General features: G+C 51.5%; 11 protein-coding genes across 11 annotated transcripts; 5 read left to right on the top strand and 6 right to left on the bottom strand.

The window, feature by feature from the left end:
* Positions 1 to 1445: 1445 nt before the first annotated feature.
* Positions 1446 to 2542, top strand: BKA58DRAFT_309696 (uncharacterized protein; the record flags this gene model as incomplete). The annotated part of the gene is made up of 5 exons (XM_046167262.1): positions 1446 to 1659; positions 1716 to 1856; positions 1914 to 2031; positions 2096 to 2164; positions 2221 to 2542. The coding sequence occupies 5 exons, from the start codon at positions 1446 to 1448 to the stop codon at positions 2540 to 2542; spliced, it is 864 nt and encodes a 287-aa protein (XP_046029991.1).
* Positions 2543 to 2935: 393 nt separating this feature from the next.
* Positions 2936 to 3757, bottom strand: BKA58DRAFT_110827 (uncharacterized protein). Its single transcript, XM_046163918.1, has 3 exons — positions 3510 to 3757; positions 3353 to 3454; positions 2936 to 3302 (listed from the first exon to the last, which is right to left on the bottom strand). Exons 1-3 carry the CDS (start codon positions 3609 to 3611, stop codon positions 3246 to 3248), a joined length of 261 nt encoding a protein of 86 aa, XP_046029990.1. The 5' UTR covers positions 3612 to 3757; the 3' UTR covers positions 2936 to 3245.
* Positions 3758 to 4558: 801 nt separating this feature from the next.
* Positions 4559 to 4864, bottom strand: BKA58DRAFT_436854 (uncharacterized protein; the record flags this gene model as incomplete). The annotated part of the gene is made up of 1 exon (XM_046173441.1): positions 4559 to 4864. One exon carries the CDS (start codon positions 4862 to 4864, stop codon positions 4559 to 4561), a length of 306 nt encoding a protein of 101 aa, XP_046029989.1.
* Positions 4865 to 5767: 903 nt separating this feature from the next.
* On the bottom strand, positions 5768 to 6634 carry BKA58DRAFT_110742 (uncharacterized protein). Its single transcript, XM_046163917.1, has 2 exons — positions 6120 to 6634; positions 5768 to 6063 (listed from the first exon to the last, which is right to left on the bottom strand). Exons 1-2 carry the CDS (start codon positions 6489 to 6491, stop codon positions 6007 to 6009), a joined length of 429 nt encoding a protein of 142 aa, XP_046029988.1. The 5' UTR covers positions 6492 to 6634; the 3' UTR covers positions 5768 to 6006.
* A 312-nt stretch (positions 6635 to 6946) lies between these two features.
* Positions 6947 to 8125, bottom strand: BKA58DRAFT_453376 (uncharacterized protein; the record flags this gene model as incomplete). Its single annotated transcript, XM_046174467.1, has 3 exons — positions 6947 to 7613; positions 7683 to 7996; positions 8048 to 8125. 3 exons carry the CDS (start codon positions 8123 to 8125, stop codon positions 6947 to 6949), a joined length of 1059 nt encoding a protein of 352 aa, XP_046029987.1.
* A 562-nt stretch (positions 8126 to 8687) lies between these two features.
* BKA58DRAFT_110715 (uncharacterized protein) lies at positions 8688 to 9623 on the bottom strand. The gene is made up of 3 exons (XM_046163916.1): positions 9265 to 9623; positions 8991 to 9216; positions 8688 to 8869 (listed from the first exon to the last, which is right to left on the bottom strand). The coding sequence occupies exons 1-3, from the start codon at positions 9376 to 9378 to the stop codon at positions 8775 to 8777; spliced, it is 435 nt and encodes a 144-aa protein (XP_046029986.1). The 5' UTR covers positions 9379 to 9623; the 3' UTR covers positions 8688 to 8774.
* A 684-nt stretch (positions 9624 to 10307) lies between these two features.
* BKA58DRAFT_399131 (F-actin-capping protein subunit beta) lies at positions 10308 to 11261 on the top strand (the record flags this gene model as incomplete). The annotated part of the gene is made up of 4 exons (XM_046171528.1): positions 10308 to 10333; positions 10389 to 10688; positions 10743 to 10822; positions 10870 to 11261. 4 exons carry the CDS (start codon positions 10308 to 10310, stop codon positions 11259 to 11261), a joined length of 798 nt encoding a protein of 265 aa, XP_046029985.1.
* Positions 11262 to 11470: 209 nt separating this feature from the next.
* Positions 11471 to 12667, top strand: BKA58DRAFT_110690 (uncharacterized protein). Its single transcript, XM_046163915.1, has one exon. The coding sequence runs from the start codon at positions 11737 to 11739 to the stop codon at positions 12427 to 12429; it is 693 nt and encodes a 230-aa protein (XP_046029984.1). The 5' UTR covers positions 11471 to 11736; the 3' UTR covers positions 12430 to 12667.
* Positions 12668 to 14168: 1501 nt separating this feature from the next.
* Positions 14169 to 16002, top strand: BKA58DRAFT_399129 (uncharacterized protein; the record flags this gene model as incomplete). Its single annotated transcript, XM_046171527.1, has 2 exons — positions 14169 to 14668; positions 14802 to 16002. The coding sequence occupies 2 exons, from the start codon at positions 14169 to 14171 to the stop codon at positions 16000 to 16002; spliced, it is 1701 nt and encodes a 566-aa protein (XP_046029983.1).
* Positions 16003 to 16057: 55 nt separating this feature from the next.
* On the bottom strand, positions 16058 to 18020 carry BKA58DRAFT_110657 (Alpha/Beta hydrolase protein). The gene has a single exon (XM_046163914.1). The coding sequence runs from the start codon at positions 17779 to 17781 to the stop codon at positions 16114 to 16116; it is 1668 nt and encodes a 555-aa protein (XP_046029982.1). The 5' UTR covers positions 17782 to 18020; the 3' UTR covers positions 16058 to 16113.
* Positions 18021 to 18624: 604 nt separating this feature from the next.
* BKA58DRAFT_399127 (uncharacterized protein) lies at positions 18625 to 19634 on the top strand (the record flags this gene model as incomplete). The annotated part of the gene is made up of 2 exons (XM_046171526.1): positions 18625 to 18715; positions 18802 to 19634. The coding sequence occupies 2 exons, from the start codon at positions 18625 to 18627 to the stop codon at positions 19632 to 19634; spliced, it is 924 nt and encodes a 307-aa protein (XP_046029981.1).
* Positions 19635 to 19915: the final 281 nt, after the last annotated feature.

The following is a 19915-nucleotide window of genomic DNA, read 5'->3' as shown; positions in this document are numbered from 1 at the left end:
ACCATGTCAGGGCGATGGAAGTGCATGCTTCCAGAGCACGGCACTGTCCGTGGTCGCCCATCGATCGCTTAGAGTGGCGAGTGAACAGCAGTCACGGCGGTGGCCTGTTTTGGTAGTGATAACCTCCCGCGATGCGATACAGAAGGATCATCTGTCGACCTTTTAGCTGGGTGATCTAAAGGCTCCTGAAGCAAACTCGGCACTCCTATGCTCTGGGATCTATAGGATTGTGTTGGATCGAAATGACATATGCATACACATGTAGAATGTTGGTCGTTGACCAATCGGAAGCCGTCCCACATCATGCGACTATATCTGACTGCGGCATGGGATCGTCAAAGGGTCGCGTAAGAGTGGCGCCTTCCTGCGGTGAACGCGAGACGGGACGGAGACGGGAAAGAACCCTTGACAGTGGTAAATGGTTCCTAGTATTTGCCGCCCCACGAACAACCGGTTCACATTCCCATGACCGCGCCGCTGTTTACCAAAAGCCTTTTGTACCCAGATACATTCCCACATCCCACGCAATGTCATCCAACAAGCCCATTGGCAGTCAAGTAACAGATTTCACAGGCTCACAGCTCTGTCTTCGCCTATTCAGCCTAAACTGATCCTTCTCGTATTGCCACCCCCAAGCACCAACATGTCGGCTCGTTTACCATTGAAGCGAGCTCGGCTTTCGATGCAAGTTGAGACCATTCATGCGCGCAGCGGACCATTAGCCACCCGTCGACCCGTCGAACCGTTGCGCTGGGCTGGCTCATATGTGATGAATTCCTACTTTTCGGCCCGATTAATTAGTGCGCGAACGCATCTAGGACCGGTGCATGCTGAAAGTAGAAGCAGGTGCGGGTTGCATGCAGCCTGGTGCCGTCTCTTTCCCATGCACTATGGGCAATATACAGTCGTTCCATGAAAAAGCAAAGAGTGGGAAGGATTCTCCAAGAAATTGGCGCGCATGGATGCCACATCTCCCGGCAAGCGGGCTGACGAACCAACAAACGAGGCCATGTCACCTTCTAGAACACTGCTACCGTGCTTTGAGCTCGTTGCAGAGAGCTCCGTATCCTGCTGGGCATGAAAGGTAAGAAGGGGGCATGTAACACAACATATCCTTGGTTTCGAAAGGATGCATGCCACTTATGTCTTCTCCCTACAACTTCATTTTGCTAGACCCTCATCTTTGCCGTCACTATGGCACCAAAGAACACCGACCCGGTGCGTGCAGCAGAAAGTAATCTAGGATACCTGCTCGGCGTTACCGCGACTTTCCATTTCATTGCACTGACCTTCGTTGGGATGCGCATGTACGCCCGCCTCATCATCGTGAAGGCGTTTGGCAAGGACGATGCCCTCATACTAGCGGCGACGGTGAGAGACTATCTTGAATCATATTCGAACGCTTCTCTGACCGCATGACTTAGACTTGTGTTTTCCTTGGTGGAATGGTGACCTACATACTAGCCGGCCAGCATGGCTTAGGCCGCCATACCGACACTCTCGAGAAGTCAGATCACCAAGAGTACTTGAAGTTGACCTTCATACAAGCTCTCGTCTCTAGTATCGGGGGTATGGCCTTCCTCAAATTGTCTGTCGGTTTTTCACTCCTTCGCCTGGGTGTTCCCACGCTATACACTAGGATACTCTGGTCGCTTATCGGTAAGTCTAAGGTGCTCAAAGAAGCAAATAGATCATGTCTACTAAACTCTGATCAGCATTCGTCTGCCTCTATACCCTAGTGTCTTGGAGTGAATGGGCTGCTGTTTGCAAACCTATCGCTGGCTTCTGGAATAAAGACCTCAAGCCAACCTGCGTGCCTGTGAAAATCCACAAAGGCTTTGCGCTGATGAATACAAGTAAATCTTTACTTCACCACTATTAGTATACTCGGCGGCTGACTAGATCATGCGCAGGCTGCAACATGTTTACGGATATTTGCTTTGCAACCATCCCTATTCCCATCATTATGGGGTTGCAGATGAAGCAGAGAACTCGTATGTACCTTATCTTTGTTCTGAGCTTGGGCTACGCGTAAGTTTCCTGAGTTGGGTAGAGAGAGATTTCAGTTGAGATACAAAAGCTAACCCAAGTCAAGTGCGGTGGCCATGGGCATCGTCAAGGCGGTCGTCCAGAACACGAAGAGAGGTGATCCCGATCAGTCATTGTATGTCTTCACATCTCTACTTGGATCAGTAAAATCGTTTCCTAACGGTATCATAGTACGAACGATATACAATTCTGGGGCTTCCTTCAGGTGAACGTCGGTATCATAGCCGCATGCGCGCCATCGCTCAAGCCCCTTGTCGGTGGCATTCTTCGCCTCCCCTCAACACAGCACTCCAACAGCCGAAGTAATTTCGCCTCAGGCTCGAACGGCCAATCCAGTAAAAGTAGAATACAAAGCAGGATACGCGTTAGCACTCGGATTGAGAGCAAAGGGTGGATCAGAACAGATAGCGATATCGAGCTGGATGAACGAGAGTCCTTTGGCAGCCAGGCTCAGATAACGAGCAACAACAATGAGCGTGTTGTTCGTCAATGATAGATGCGTGCTCTAGCCGGTACTAGTCTTCAAAAAATACCAATACATTTGGGGGTAGTTTTCCTCTATGCGACTTAGGGAAAGGACGAGTATCTTCTTCCATCGAGGTGACTTGCGACGTTGAGGGTTGTGAGGATGCCTGGGTCGAGGGAGACACAGCCACCGCGCAGCGCGATGCGACTGCATCACCGATAGTCGCAGGAGTAAGAAGGCAGGGAATTTATGTCAAATTTTGCAATGCGCTGCCTGTAGATGTCAGGACTGTAATAGATGTCGTGCGTGTGGTTCATGCCAGCAGCGGGCGACCTCGGGAGGACACGGGCACTAACGGGACCCCTCATCCCGCTCACCACTCCCACTCCTACTGTGTCTACACTACTCAATCCTGCCACTCAACAGCATCATGTTCTTTCCAATTTCGAGATTACGACGTCGCCACATATGTAACATAAGTCGGTGGACACGTCATTGTGACGCCGGCTGAGTGTCTCCAGTGGTTCAAGCGTGCTTACATACCTAGGTTCGAGAAGGCATCACAGTCTCACAAATACAAGGGGTAATGCGAGCAAACATGTCCACTTCATCTCGTCTGCGATAACCATAAGCTAGTAGAATTCCTTATCCATTCTCAGTCGACAGTGCGCACCCATCGAATCGAGACCTTAGCCGAGTTCATATGGACGCCTGGCAAGACGTGCGCAGCCTATTTGCCGGAGTTGTACCTAGCGCCGCCCTGACCGTCGTTGTAGTAGGTCGAACCCTGGAAGCGCATTAGCAGGAATCTATCCATCTTACAAGATCTTGACCTACGTTGGGGTTGCTGTAGTAATATGAGCCATCGGTGTTGGAGTAGTGGTAGGAGTTGGAGTTGGAGGCGCTCGAGCCATAATCGCGGGAGCAGTAGTGGTTTCCCTGTAGAGCAACATTAGTAAGAGCATAAGAGTATAATAGGGGAATAAGAGTATACCTGACTGTTGGTACCGGAGCTGGTTGTGGTGTAGCCTCCACTACCGGTGTTGCCGGATGAAGTTGAGCCGGAGCCAGAGTTGGAAGTGTTCTGAGAGGACATGGCAGTTGGCTGATTGATATGGGTTTTTGGACACTTGGTGGGTTGAGTGGAAGCAGAGTTGGGTTTAAGTAGTAGAAGAAAAGAGCAGAGGAAGAAGGGGTGTTAAATGTACGAGAAAGGCAGCGCCCTGAGGAGAAACCCCGCACTTGCTAACCACAACGGCTTACGCTTTCCTTGTCCTGATCTCACGAGCTTCGCCACGCGGAACACGCTACTGCTTGTATCAACTTTTTGACCGCTATCGCGCTGTCACGAGCTTACCAGAAAGGACGGGCCACTACTACAATCCTGGTATGGAGACCCGGCTTTCAGACTACACGACTCACGCGACGGTACACGTTCGTTTATCCTGGGCTCAAGATCTCACTGGCGTTCGAAGGGAATCAGAGCGTCCAAGTTATAGTATCATTCTCAGGTTACCAAGCACGATCTTGGAAGACCCGCTCAAGGAGGGCAGCTACATCCCGACCATCCAGCTTCCTGTCCATCCTTTTTGTATATCACATCCTTTGCATTTTCACCAGCTCAAACGTTGAGTCCGTGTCATCTGTACATGGCATCGTATCTCAGTGCGCCGCTCCGACCTCTTGACGTTGTCGTGTTGGGGATGTCTGCAGGACGGCTTCGATTATAGAAAGTTCCACCAATTCGACAGCCGCCTGATCTTGTTCTCTTCTCTTCTTCACTCTGTACCATGCCACGAACAGGAGGAACCCTAGCACGACTGATGAACCGGTCGCGGAGATGACGATGAAGATTATGATGGTGGCGGAGGTAGTCGCTTGCTGTTTCGCGACTTCTGTGACAGGCGTCGATTTGGGTTCGAAGAGACTCATGGTTGTTTGCTATCGTTTGCTCTAAAAGCTGAGTTCCGATAGGTGTATTGAGAATGACGCGGCGCTGGACCTGGCGATATCTTCCTTTGGTCTCAGTGAAGCAGCGGTGCACTAATGAGCCACTCGCTCATCTGATGTCTGAAGCGTCTGCCGCAAGTTGAAAGTTGAGACTGTTGGCCCAGGCGGCATCGAGTTTGCCCAGATGAGCGCCGGTCCGTCAAGAATGACAACGCCGCGTTGTCGAAGGCGCTTCCACCGCGCTTTGCCGCGTACGTTGGACCAACGGAGAAGGGCGAAGACGAAAAGGATCTGGAAGAGCAGTATGATGATGACGCCGAGGATGATCAAGAAGAGCGGCCAGTCAGGAAAGTCGAGGTGCGCTACTGGTACGCGATTGGATGATGTAAGTGCTGGCATGGTTGAGGAGAAAGCGCTATATTTCGGGCCGCGTGAGGGTGAAGATGCGAAAGGGAGGAGTTTTTCAATGATTGAGGAAAAGTCTGCGCTCCAGATAGCTGTCACGGAGTGAAGGTGAAAGGCTTGGACCGCGAGACCGCGGACTTGACGACGTGCCTACCAGTCGTTGAAACCGCCGAAGGTAGACCTCATGATACGAATAGAAACAACAGCATCTGTTTGCATATTGACGTTATATCCACCACACTCCCCAGATCCGTTTGCAGGCTTCGCGATCGGCTCTAGACTCGTCCGCCGCGCGAGGCAACCGCTTCTCACTGCACTTCCTTCTCTCTTTCACTCTGCCATCCTCCCCGCGCATGTCGTATTCATTTGAACCCGACCCTCCTGTGTTGCAGGTCAACGAGCTCAGCGTTTGCATTTCCGTGTCTTGACTTTTTGTCTTCGAGGCGTATAAGCGACGCCTTAGGTCCGGTAGGAACTCAAGGGCGACGAATAGTCCGAACAAATAAGACATCTTGTAATTTCTGTCGTTTGAAATTATTAACACGGAAGAAGGTGGGCTTTCCGCCCTCACCAAACGACATAAATTTATAGTGCTGCCAGGAGGGATGCTGCTGAACCATGGTTGACATATACGAGTTTTTGGAACGAGCGTGATTCATAAAATAATCTGACGTAGAAAAACCCAGAGATAACTCATGGCAATGAACCACTCACAGTACCCGGAGTTCAATCATCTCTTCTCTAACCCCGTCGGCATGTGCCCAAGAATCTTTTCTCAGGCCTGATATCGGCCAAGTGGGGGGGTTGCATCACCACTCCCTTGGTCTTCTCGACTCCAGTAAACGCTCAATCCGAAGAACGTCGCTAGCGAATCCGCTCACATCATAGTCATAGCCGGTGCACGAATCCGACTTGAAGACGTGGATATGTCTTCGCTAGCTTTTGGCCCGCAATGCACGGCAAGCCCGCTCAAGATTTAGTAACATTGGCTCCAGCTCCGCTTCTGATATGCGGATATTCCAAAACTTCCGCATAGAGCTGATCGTACCAGGCGCTGGGGTATCGAGATCAAGGAGCCATTTCGCGATTGCTTGTACCACAAACAGGATGCTTCTCGCTTTCGTACTCCCTCAGCATCACATCTTCTCCTTCTCCCTCACCGGACTCAAGATCGGTTGAAAAGCTTTGATCTGCTACAAAAGCCATTAGTATACTCCCATCCGAGCCTCCTGAGATCACCCAAACATACCTTGCCCATCCAACCCCCCTCTCCCCGTTCTGCTCGATCTATACCTCTTGCATCTCCGCTCATATCTTCTCTCCTCTTCCCATCCCTCCCCCTACACCTACAGCACATCATCCTCCTCAGCACAGCAACGACCATAAAGAAAGCCATGATAGCGAGAATGTAGTTTACGCCAAGAACAATCACATAGCTTACTCCAAACAAGTTGTCGCGTGTGCAGAAGCCAGGACCCAGATTCCAGGAACGGATCAAGGGGTCGATGAATTGAGCGATGTACATTGGACATTTGTGGAGTGTGGGGTAGTCGGGGAAGGAGGGCGCGGGACTCGCGTGTGGCATATGGAGGGCTGGGTAGGTGATGATGATTTGTGGCATTTTGAAAAATTCAGGTATTTTGGAGGATCGCAGAGTGAGGTTGTCGAATGTGGGTTCTAAAGTGTATGAACTGTGTCCGTCGAGTTGTGGTCCTCTGTGAGACTGAGGTGTTTGGCATGGACGCACGCAGTGTGAGCCCGCTATGCAAGGACCGATGCGCCGCAATTTACATGATTGCCTTAGTGTTACACGGCAGCCACCGGATCTCTTGGATGCGGCGTCGCATTGTCTTAGTTAATGTGCGGATGCTGAGCGTCACTTTATTTGCCATGGCCTGAAACGCGCGTCATTGTTTCGTATACATGGGGATGGCCTTGCGCATCGGCCTTGGAGGGGTAGTTTGAAGAATCAAGGTTTTGAAATGCGATAGATTGTTTCGACGGTTAGAGATGCGCGAAATGCGATGTTTTGGTTCGTTTCTGATGATCCAAAAAAGGTCATGACATACTCTTTACCTAGTCCTTCCATTTCCCGCTCCAACCCTGCCGTGCCGCCTGCGCCGTCTCTGCCTCATCATCACCACCGCCATCCACGTACCCAAAGTATTTTCTAGGCCAGATGTTCAGCCCAATCTTCTCTCCTTCGCCCACAGGCAACCCAGCATGTACCACTCTCCTATCGCCCTTGCCATGCTTATCCAGATTAACCCAGAACACGGCGTTTCCTTGAATCGGCTTGAACTTGATGCCTTTAGATTCTCCTTCCATCCCTCCGTGAGCTACTTTGCCATTATAGAGACCTTCTAGATCGATAGATGACGAAGGTTCGACTAGAGGGAAGGACGTATACCCATCCGTGCAATTGTCGCGCAGAAAAACGAAGAAAGACGCAACGCGGTTGTAGTACACCTGTCTCCCGTTATCCAGAGTGGTGATCTGGTGTTCAGGCCAAAAGTCCGTATGCAGGTTATATTTTTGGCCAGGGAAGTAGCGCACGAGTTGCGGAATGCTGAAAGGTTCGGAGGGGAGTAGCATGGAGCCCATGAACGTTCGTGCGCGATTGAGAAGGCACATGACCAGCGGGTCTTCCATGGGTAGCGGCGCGGACTGAGACGTTCGCCCTGTCACCCGCTGAGTGTTGCCTCGTGAGCGGCTGATGAAGGATTCAGCAAATTCGGGGGAGCTGGGAGGGTCAGTGACTGTTTGCAGTTGTCATGTACAGTCAACAATAGGCGGAAACGAGCATGCGTACCCGAGGCTGATAAGCTGTTCTGCTTCTTGTGCTGACGTGAAGTTGTTGATGTAGATCAAAAGGGGATCGAGAGATATGATCTCAGTCGCGTACTTGTGGTCTGCACATGCTTTGAGTAGGCTCTCCGGACTCATCGGCCCTCGGGAGTTGGCTGTGGCTTCCCATGATGATATGGGCAGGTACGATTGGAGTTGTTTGGGAAAGTACGAGTGCAGTACAGGCAGGAGCGTCTGCTGAGCGCCTGCATAGAGCATGACGATGGAAGCGAGAGGAATCAGTAATAGCAGTAAGACGCCGGTACTGTGGATGTGTGCCTACAAGTGGACGTTAGCCGTCTTCATGTAGAGAGTCTGGACATTCCTTACGAGCCCTAACTTGCCTTTCATAGGCGACGACATCGCTGCGTCCATGCCTTTCTTGTGTTCGCCCTTCTGTCGCGCCATATCTAGATGTTGCGATTATGACTCGGGGTGCCGGTGGTTGCGAATGCAATAGCTACCTGTTTATCCAGCACATGCGGATAGGAGCGCTGATAAATACCTAGCAACAGTGCGATTAGGTGCGGGGTGTGCTACGTACGTGACGGCGGTACCGTTTGGCGGAATGCGCATCGCGAAGGGCCTTGTAGGGTGATCTGTACGTGCTATATGCATATGAGCTGTGCATGACCAAGAATCTGGGGTAATATCCGGTTAGAATACCCCGGTGCTGGCATATGTGTGCATCGTCACACCTTCAAGGTCTTATGCGTCCCATAACCAGACAGATACTCGTTATATCACGCACTGATTTTGAAGCAGAAGTGATGGATATGATGAATGGTGTGCATTGGAGATGCGCGATGTGCAGCTGCGACCGCTATCGTGGGAACAATCCAACTCCATTGCTACTTTTTGGAAAACCACGCTTGCTGTCGTAGTACTCCGAGCGCCTTATTGAATGTTTGTAGGCCAGCTTATCCATCATTGTGCGCTTCGCCAGGAAAGGAACATCTTGCACCTGGCCCTCCTACAGCCACCTTGACAAAAACACAAAGAAAAGCTGACCAGACCGTGAAGGAACGATGGCTTATGTCAGGGCCGCAAGAGAGTTCTAGACTTCATCCTCCACGATCTCCTCCTTGGCGGGATCGATCTTCATAGGGGAGCCGCCGGTCTGGGCCTCCTCATCGGACTCCGTCTTGACGGCTGCGATATGTCAGCGGTCTGCAGCTTAGATCAAGATGAAAAGATGTAAAGTAGGCGACCTAACCACAACGCAGGCTCCAGGGTTCAGTTTTTCTTGGAATAACGAGAATATCATGCTTACTCTCGGTCTTCCTGCCGCGGGGAGTAGTAGTCTTCTTCTTAGGAGAAGACTCGCCGTCAACGTCCTGCTTCTTGGCGGCGCGCTTGCGAGGAGTCTTCTTGGGAGTAGCCGGAACGGTGCCATCGGGGGAGGGGGTCATGAGCTTGAGCTTGATCTTGGCCCAGGCGTTGCTAGCGGAACGCGGATTGCCCATACCGGCATAGGCGGCGAGCTTCTCGTAGTCGATCTAGCGGGCGTGAGTAATGTAACAGAGGAGAAGAGAGTGAACACCTACCTCTGGAGGACCGGACTTGAGGGACTGCATGGCCCATCCGAGGAGCTGAAGCTCGCGCTCGGTGAACTGAGGAGAAGAGCCATTGGCGACGGCGGTGTTATCGTTGTCGGACATGTTGGGTCTTCGGAGTGTGCTTGGATGTGTTGGTGGTCAAGTTGTAAAGAGGTTACAGGAGAGAGACGGACGGTAGATTATGAGTGTGGGAGGATTAGCGCGATGGCAGGATAGTGGAGGTGAGCGCACAAGGAAGGACGGCACACACAGATAAGACAAATGCGGCCCTCACCTCGAGTTTCATGATGCGATACCCTGAAATGAGCACGCGTTATTGGTCGCCTACCATCGGACGCGTACACGTGCGCCAGGACAAGACAAAGTGAAGGTGAGCCGCACCTAGACATCGGAACGGCGCTTCGTGTTGTTCTGTAAGAGCAGATGGTTCAGGGTCCAGCGGTCATGTACACCTCTTCATATGTATTGTGTGAAGGATCTGACAATAGCTCTTTCTTGCTTGTTGTTTCATGAGGAAAAGTGACAGTGAATGTAAACAACTGTTTGCATGCTCGGAGGAATTCCATCTTGTTGTCCAACTCAACGACCTTATTCAACGAATTGCGACAACTATCATGATAAACAGAAAGCTCTGCAGAGCGCCGTCGAGACATCTGTATAAAAATTGGAAGGGTTTGTTCTTTCTAGTCGACGGAAGTCGCGAATGTTGAGTGAAAGAGAGCAAAAGGCCGCTGCTGCCATGAACCTTGTGACATGAGGACAAACACCCTTCCTGGAATGAACAACAGTCCAGACAACGCAGAAAGCAGCAACAACGAAAAAGAGAGTTGGGTTGAGGTTGCGTGAACTGACGCGTCGCGGGGATGGGGTACCAACGCTTGTACTCGCCTGACTCGTGTGGCCCGGCCAGCGAATCGCCGACGGAGGAGCCGCTGGAGATTGAGGGGACAGGGCTAGGACCCAAACGATACTCAAGCAACCCGACCTTGATCACGCCCGAGCGATACACACCAAAGACCCGGATCAGAATCATGGCGGACCCCATTGACAGCGCCCTGTAAGGCTTCCCCTACCCCGCCTTTCGCGTGTGCATAGCTAACAGCCCGTGACAGCGACCTCCTGCGCCGACTGAACCCCAAGGACGTCAAGCGCAATGTCGACCACATTATCCAGCTCAACCCCGCGCTGGAAGAGGACCTGCTCGAATCCGTCGACATACCGCTGACCGTGAAGAAATGCTCCAAGACGAAGCGCGACTTCCTGTGCTGCGACTACAACCGCGACGGCGACAGCTGGAGGAGTCCGTGGAGCAACGAGTTCGAGCCGCCCATTGAAGAAGGAGTCACGCCCAGCGATCGTGTCCGTAAGATGGAGGTCAAGGCGAACGAGGCTTTTGACGTGTACCGGGAGCTGTGAGTACACATTGGGGGAGGGGTAGCTGGTAGAAGCATGGCTGATGCAGACAGGTACTTCGAGGGCGGCATATCGAGCGTGTACCTGTGGGACATGGACGATGGCTTCGCAGGCTGTGTTCTGCTGAAGAAGGGTATGCAATCTTGGGCCTGTACAACCATCACATGCTAATGCACGCAGCCGTCAACCCCACGCCCAAGAGCTCCGGCAGCTGGGACAGTATCCACGTCTTCGACGCCCAAGACCGCGCCCGCACCTCGCACTACAAGCTCACCTCCACCGTCATCCTCTCCCTTGGCACCGACAGCGAAGCCCTCGGCGGTCTTGACCTCTCCGGTAATATGGTGCGCCAAGTGGAAGCCGACATGGCGGTCGAGGATGACACCTCGCACGTCGCCAACATTGGAAAGATGGTCGAGGATATGGAGCTCAAGATGCGCAACCTGCTGCAGGAGGTATACTTCGGAAAGGCAAAGGACGTTGTTGGTGACCTGAGGAGCATCCCATCACTCAGCCAGACGAACCGGGACCGCGCGACACAGAGGGAGATGATCAACAGTATGGGTCGGTAGGAGTAATGGTGTGCATACCAAGATGGTTAGTGTGGCATAGATGATATCAATCGATTCTGGCTCCAGCGGTATACCCACGAGGACTGGACTGTCTCAACCACACGACGGGCTTTTGCATGTGATGAATGGCAGGCAGGGTGATGACCGCCCAAAAGGTCACGTATGTTGAATAGAAGTCGCATTAAGTGGCATGCTATCATTCCGTGCATCGACTGATTTCACGCAGACTTCCGAGATCTGAATGCTCGAGATATGCACAGCAGTCCCTTCTCTGATCCATATGGAGAGGCAAAGTATGGTCTGACAAAGCGACAAACGCTCGAAGTTTCCGAGATAATCTTTCCACAAAAGGCTGGTTACTTCTTTCCAAACACAACAGCCGCTATATGAATACGGACATCCCCAAACACATCAGCCATCAATCTCAAGACAAGACTAGTCAGAGCTATCCACCCCAACAAGTCCAGTGCCCTAGATGACTGGCCCACCCGCAACCAGAGAAGCAACCCGTAAGCGCTCACGGAATCTATCACCCAGTTCCGCTTCGTTGCCGTCAGCAAAGCTAGCCGAGCCGCCATCTGATCGCGATCGAACGTCTGTAACGGACCGTGCTGCCGGTCATATAACCGAATCCCCACGCATAGTCAAGGAGGACGCAGATGGAGACGACATGAGTGGAGAGAATAAGGATACGGTGGAAGGTACTCTCGAAGAGCGTGAAGAGGCAGAAACGGTTGAAGAGTACAAAGACACAACGCCGAACCTCCACGAGATCAAACAGGAACCCGAATCAGTCGCGCCTGGTGTTACCACAGCTTCGCGGAAAGTGCCTATCACAGCAGACGATCCTCCGGCGACCCAGTCTCTGTTTGAGCCCAAGGATGACACAAATGAAGGAAGCGAGTTTGTGTCTGTTGAGGACGAAGCGGTCAAGGCAGCTTGGAAGAAATTCGTTGAAAAGCTGGACGAGCTCGCAGCTGACCTCCTTACTTCGCAACAAGAAATCCTCGAAAGGGCGATTGATAAGGTTGTTCAAGCAGAGAGGGAATATCGCCAGCCTCTTATCCAGGCAGCAGATATAGCTGCCAGAGAAGAAGGCCGCAGGGAAGGCTTTGAACGAGGCTATGCTGCAGGCTTGGAGCAAGGCAAGAAGGAGCTCTATGAGTAAGGTAAGAGCGACAGCGACGTGCAATTCAAGAACAATAGCAATGCGCAAGGCAAGCAAAATAGCGACAAACTTGCGAAGGCTGACATATGACTCTTGTTCAAAGCAATGTAGAGGCGAATCCATAGTTTGTGTCAGTCAAGAAAGTTCATGGATAATTTTGAAAGGAATCACCGACCATGTAGCAGGTAAACAAACGAAACGAATGCTTTTCGCCAATTCAATAGAACCTGTAGTTGCCTATCTGGATGCTGATGCGAAACGGTTAGGGATTAGCGCGGCTTCCGTTCCGTGTCGCACGCGACGCGACTTCTTCGCATCTCCCTTCGTCCTTCCACTGTGCTCATGGATCCTTCCACCAACAGCTTCTTCTACATGACCTTGAATCATCGCCAATCACCGCCCTACACCAACAATGCAGTGAGATCTAGTGCTGCATGTGAAGCGCCCCGAACCGCGCCGCCCGCCGCTTATTGTAGCGTTCGCCCCAACAAGCCATCTCCATTGACCACCCGGGTTTTACCAGAACTTTTCGCCTTTGCGAGACGGAGATGTCGCATCGTCAAGTACACTTACCGGATATAAGTTCTAAGGTCGATTGCTCAAAGCTTGCCGTAGCTCCGAGATTCGCCAATCTCCGGCTATGGACGTGATGCAGATCTTCCGCCCGCAGGTGTCACCACCAACTCCTTCGGTATATTACAGCTGTTATAGTTACAATATGCGGTCATCTCGAATACGGTTGACGGGTCGTTCTACTCGCGACTGAGGCCTTGCGAACATTGCATCAGGCATAACATCACACCTTCTGGTGCACCATTGACAGCTGTGGCAATGGCTTCGCTAATTGTGCAAGAGCTCAACAATCCGCATCATGATTTCATCGTTGACGGATTCCCATCTGGCCCCTGGGTGAAGCCTCTCAGCTTCGGGGGGCTGGAAGTGAACGGGTTTCATCTAGATGCCCCCAATCTCACGTCTCGTGATCCCGTAAAGGAGCTCAATCTACATTCGAGTAGAACCGCGGCTGATCGTCGCCCGTCGAAAGTTCCTGTACAAGACGCACATAGGAGAGTCTGGTGATGAGGCTCAACTAGATTGACTGCATGACGTGTTGATACTCGCTATATAATGAAGGTATCATTGGGCTCAGCTGACTTAGAGAAGTGTGAAGATATGGCTCATGACCGGAGTCACCGAGGTGTACGCGTTACTTCAAATTCGAGTTGCAGTGTGGCACAGCATTCAAACCTTAAAGCAGAACGGACGAGACGTTGCATGGATCAGCACTCATGTCTTGCACAGAACCCGTACCAGGGAATCTGGACTATTCTCCCTACGAGTTCGTATGCCATAGTACGGCACGGTATTGGAAAGCTTGCGCTATTCCACTGTCATCCCCGTATATACAATGCCTCTGTTAAGGGGATGTACCTGGTCAGCAGTAGAGTGGCGTTCGCGTTCCCTTGGATTCGGCAACGATTGCTCTTCCAGTGCGCAAGATGATAGATGAGTGGAAGTTATTCTGGGCACTGCATGTCTGATGATGAAGATAGCCTCAGACCACGGTTCATGGCCCCCCACCAACGCGCCTACACACCACTTCGCTACAATCGGGTTGTACTGATGTTGGAACGCCTTTGTTGGGTGACATTTGAATACAAAAGAGAGATCAATGAAGGTCGAACTGAAAAACGCATTCTTATTGCTCAAGCTTCGTCTTGTATACAGAGAACTGCATGATGGCGAGATTTCCCATTGCTTTCATCCTACTTGGAGTCATACGCTGCTGTTTGGCATCACCTCACCAACATGTCGCGAGAGGCACTACCGCTTTGATACCAAGCGCGACTTCTGTATCGCCATCTTCAACGCCACCTCCGTCTCCGGCAGTCGACCAACGGCTGCACTCTAAGCATGTCAACGACTTCTACAGACTCTACGGCTGGCTCAAGCCTGGAGCGTCCGTATCAGACAGCGAGCTTCCGAAAGCCATACGAAAGATACAGAAGAAGCTCAAAGAGCCTGTCACGGGGGCTTTCAGCGATAAGATGATGGACATGATGAGCGGGCCGCGTTGTGGTACCGAGCAACCTTATAATGCGACGGATGCAGAGGACGCCTCGGGTGTTGAGCCACGATATGTACTCTGGGGCCCGAAGTGGGCGAAGACGACTCTGACATGGCGCTTCGACAGCTATACGAATGATCTATCTACAGCGCGCCAGCAGAGCACGATCAGGTAAGCAAAGCTTCCACATTTTGGGTGTCCTCTTTTCTGTATGCTATGGTGTTGACCTTCGACTTCCCTCCTACCCTCAATTTCTACGATTATGTCTTCCAATTTGATACTCCGTGTCGCTAATGCTATACAGTACCGCTTTTGCCCAATGGATGAACTACATACCCGTTAATATTGTACCTGCAGCGTCGAACGCTAAAGCTGACATCTACATCCGCTTTTCTCCCCTTGGTCGAGACGATACTCGTTACGGTTTTACGTCCATGGTCTCTGATGGTACCTCCATGTCGTCTGGGAATATCAACGTAACCTTCAATGACGATTACCAGTGGACGGACGACCGCCTCTTTGGATACACAGCTGTTCACGAGATTGGTCACGCTCTCGGGATGAGCCACAGTGGCGTCGAGGCGGCCATCATGTTCGCCTACTACGACGGTAGCATACGCCCTATGCATCCAGACGACAAGATGGGTATACACAGCATCTACGGCTGGAAGAGCCCGACTTGGAATCGTATTGATTCAGGCTCAGCAATCGCAAACATGATACAAGTCACGTCCAACACAGCTACTGCTTCGGCTAATGACGGTCTCTACCAGATGCGTTCATCTGGGCAGATTCTTCGCTACTCAAATGGTGCGTGGGTAGTCGCCGACAACAACAAGGACACTGCTCAGATCACTGGTGCAAACGGCAACCTCTACCAACGACACTACGACGGGGGTACCTTCCGCTGGACAGGTAGCGCATCAAACTGGCAAGCTCTTAGCAATACCGACTCGAACGTCATTGAGATTGTCGCCGCAGCCGACCAACTGTACTCGCGACGCAAAGATGGATGGGTGGCCCGGCTCTCTAGTACTTCATGGCTCAGTATTGAACAACCCTCCGCTCCAGGCTCCAAACAAATAGCCATCACCGACGATAAAACGCTTTGGAATTTGCTTACGAACGGGTATCTTGTTCGCTCCCTGTGGCCTCATAACGCTGGCCAATGGGCCATCGTCGACGACAACGCAAAGAACATCGCCATCGCAGTTGGTGGCAATGAATTCTACAAACTGCAGAGCGATGGCTTAGTAGTGTGGTTGAACACCGCTGGTCCCAGTTGGAAGACTATTGAGAAAGCTGGGAGTGTGAGTATATATGCTGTAGGCGTCCTGTTGTATAGTAGACACGGCGATGGAACTTTGTGGAGGTATACTGGGACCCCGGAAGTGTGGGAGATGATAGACAATAGGAGTGGAATGGCTGTTGGTGTCGTGGGTGATCGGGCGGGAGGGGTTTGGGGGTTGTCTAGTACGAGTGAGATTTGGACATTGGTATCGTGAGCTGTGTCGTATCAACCCATGACTGTTTTGATGGGACCAAGATATGGCTTCGCTTTGAACAAACCATAAGAAACACCAGAAAGTAGCTAAAAATGGCAACGTAAACATCTTTCATAACTTCGAGTCGCCTGGGGAATTTGCGTACTCTTCTTCTTCCTGCCGCACACCCTGCCACATCTCGGCAACACGCCATAACCTTTCCATTCCGATCTGCTCCAGTAGAGCTCCTCTTCTCTTTCGATACATCTCATCATACCTCTCATCATCAACCTCAGTCACACCATCTTTGTCAAACACCAACATCTTGCCATCCTCAACCCACCCTTCACCGTGGATATATCGGATGAACTGGTCTTGCATAGCTCGTGCTACCTTCCTGTCGTTATCACTAAAGTAAGGGTCGAAATTCTGCAAGAGATACGCAACATCGAGCTCGTGGGCTGCGAGGCCCTTGAAAGGACCATCTATTGGGTTGGGAACGTGGAAGTGGTATCGTGAAGCTGGTTTTGGTGGTGAGAGGGCTTTCCACCCGCGATATGCTGCCAGCGCCGGTAGGTAGAAGCGGAGTTCGGATGCGAGTACTAGCAAGCGCTCTTCCTTGACTTTCTGTGATACGTTGCCATCGAGATGATAGAATTGTAGGAGTCCGAGCATCTCTAGTGGAGAGAGGTGTGTTTCGCACGCCTTGAGGAGGCGCCCAAAACTGTTGGGCTGGTCAAGGAGTCGCCCTTTTAGAACGAGGGCATCGTGCTGCGTGTCGCCTATGACGAATTCCTTACACCATAATGGCTTATGTATGACGCTTGAGCCGTCCATTATTGACTTGATTGTGACTTCTTGTGTGAAGAACTGGCCGTCGACTGTTGCGGCGAAATGCTGTGCCAAAGGTAATCTCTGAGCTAACTCTTCCGCATCGGTGTCTAATAAGATCCTCCTTCTGCTCTCGACGTCGCTGCTGTCGATCTTCAGATAGGCAGACTGGTCTTCGCACATCTTCTGATGCCACCATTTGTTCCTCCACTTGCGCAACGACGCCTCACCACTCATGATGACAACCCGCTCAAAGAGTCCCTCGTTCCCAACGTTCGCGCAGAGGAGGGTTGATAGCGAAATCGCTCCTGCCGACTCGCCTGCGGTAGTGATGTTGTTCGGGTCGCCTCCAAAACCCGCAATATGCTTCTTGACCCATCGGAAAGCCAGCACCTGGTCTTTATAACCCATATTACCGGTTGCGCCAATCTCTTCGCTCGCCAGGAAACCAAATATGTTGAGTCTGTATTCCATTGAAACGCCAATGAAGGGTTTCCCAGTTTCTACACCCCGCTCGACGAATCGACGCAGATCATACTGTGGCCAACTATTTGCTCCGATGCTGAGTCCACCGCCGTGTACCCATACGAATACTGGAAGACCTCGTCCTCCACTCTTTGCATCGCTCGAAATATTCTTGGGCACCGTGACAATTACGTTCAGGCAGTCGAACTCATTCATCTTCTCTGTTTCTCCTTGACCATGGCTGCAAGGCAAGACGGCATCTCCGACCAAAGTCAGATCCCATGCTTGAGCCCCACGCAACTGTGGACATGATGGACCGAATTGCGTAGCGTCGAAGACTCCGTCCTCGCCAACTTCAAGCCTGTCGTCTGGAATCGAATCCTTGTATCGTGCCGGTATCGATGCGTATTTTAGGTTGCGAAATTGAGTTGTTGACGTGGATGATATACCACGCAGGGTCCGCTGTAGTGTGGGGTGCTGGAGGGTATTCTCGTCGACCGACATTGTTCGTTTCACGTACGCGTTACCTTCCAAGACTCTTGATGAAGATCCAAAATGGCATCCAGACTACATATCATCATACACCCGCGCTCGCCAGCCTCCCCGCGTAGCACCCCAGACCGTCGACATAGGGATGTGGGGAGATGTGGGGCTGAACCTCGGCAACGGAGACGGCATCATCTTACGCACGCAAGTTCGAGCATGTTGAGCAGAACGTCCGTTTGTGGATATAATGTTACTATACTGAAAATTTGGAGTTAAGGAAGGACAGGAACGATACACAGTAATGCACGTGTTACAGTCTGAGGCGCTAGCCACGCGTGGATCGGGCATTCTCGGCCCTGTCTAGGGTGCGCTTCAATGTGCCACACTTTGCGCATTCAATCAGCATCTCAATATCTCTGTTGCATTGGTCGCACGGAAAAACATATTATGACTACTATACTATGACGACACGGGCTGGACGTCTTCGGTGTTTGCCCAGCGTGTCAGCAGGCTGCATTAGCGTCTTATGCTGCCGCCACCCAGGCACCATGTTAACATCATTTCTTTAGTCACCTCACACCCGGAATCAAATGTATGGTCCACTAACTCCAAATGTCAACTTCGAGTAGCGGCCAAATATGAATTACACTAGTATCTGTCAGCTGCGTGCACACAGCCGCTCCTTAACTCCATGACTCCTACCCATCTAGGTAGGTATTTGATCATATTTCGTGAGCATGGCCGTATACGAGTTGAAGCCTAGGAACGGAACCAGGGCTATAAAAGTATGTCGGTCGGTCCTCGATGTATCGTCTATTCGCTCAGTCAAATTCATCACCATCTTCCGAACTGTATATCACGATGCCTGGCTCCACCCCTACGAGGCCTGTAGATTGCACGATTGACTTCGATGTCAATCATCTAGCAGGAAAGACTGCTGTAATCACTGGAGGTATGCACAGCCTTTATTCCCAACACCATAGTCGCAGCAGCAGTGACTGCTAAATTCGTTGAAAAGCTAGCTAATCTCTTTGGCAGGAGGTAGTGGTCTCGGCGAAGCATATGTCCGAGCACTGGTCAACGCAGGCGTAAAGGTGTGTTTCGGAGACCGCGATGTTCACCGCGGACAACAGCTCGCCTCCGAACTGAGAGACTGCCGCTTCGTACACTGCGACGTAACAAACTGGGACGACCAAGTCCGACTCTTCAGCGAAGCAGCCTCCTTATCCTCCACCGGTAAAATCGACTACGTCGTCGCCAATGCCGGTATCATACATGCAGACGACGTTTTCACATTCGAAGGTCCCTCCAAACCCCCACAAAAGCCCAACCTCGACATCGTCTCCGTAAACCTCAACGGCGCTCTCTTCACCACCAAACTCGCATCCCACTATTTCATGACGCAAAACGGCACTTCCCCCTCTCCCTCCCAAACAGATACTTGTCTTGTCCTCATCGGCTCTGGAGCCGCTTACCTAGACTGTCCGCGCGGGCCCCAATATAGCGCGTCGAAGTATGCGATGCGCGGTATCATGCACTCGCTACGTCGTACAGCATACTACTACGGGTCTCGCATCAACATGATTTCACCGTGGTACGTGCGCACGGGTATCTTATCGAACGAAGATTTTGATGCCGTGGAGAAGGCGGGGGTGCAGTTTGCCACAATAGAAGATGCGGGGCAGTGTCTGTTGAGGATTCTGAGTGATGCGAGTGTCAATGGGCGATCACTCTTCGTTTCTGCGAGGAAATGGGCGGAAAGAGGGTATATTGACCTTGATCTCGATGAATATCCAGGGAATGATTTGCTGGAAGATATCCAGGCTGATCAGGTCAAGTTTGCGCCTGTGGAGGCTGGTCTCTTTGTCTGATCCTCCACTAGCTGAGAATGGCATCGCTGTACTTCAGACAAGAGGGTGATGGAGTTCAAATCACATCAGATGGTGGTGTGTTGAATTAGGCCATCACATATATCATTCCTGCTATGATGAGATAACCGCTACCGCTATTACTCCCCAGATAGTTCCAGCTCAGGATCTACTAAGCATCAATCTCCTTCACCTATATCTTGAACATCGTCGTCTGGCTCCCCACCATAATCTCCACTCCACCCCCAAAGATCTTGGAAACTACCTTCTTCACCTTCTCAGTG

Source organism: Alternaria rosae (genome assembly GCF_020736505.1).
Source record: "Alternaria rosae strain MPI-PUGE-AT-0040 chromosome Unknown BKA58scaffold_2, whole genome shotgun sequence".
In the NCBI taxonomy this organism is placed as follows: domain Eukaryota; kingdom Fungi; phylum Ascomycota; class Dothideomycetes; order Pleosporales; family Pleosporaceae; genus Alternaria; species Alternaria rosae.
The sequence above is the reverse complement of the archived record's forward strand: the minus strand, read 5'-3'. Positions and strand labels throughout refer to the sequence as shown.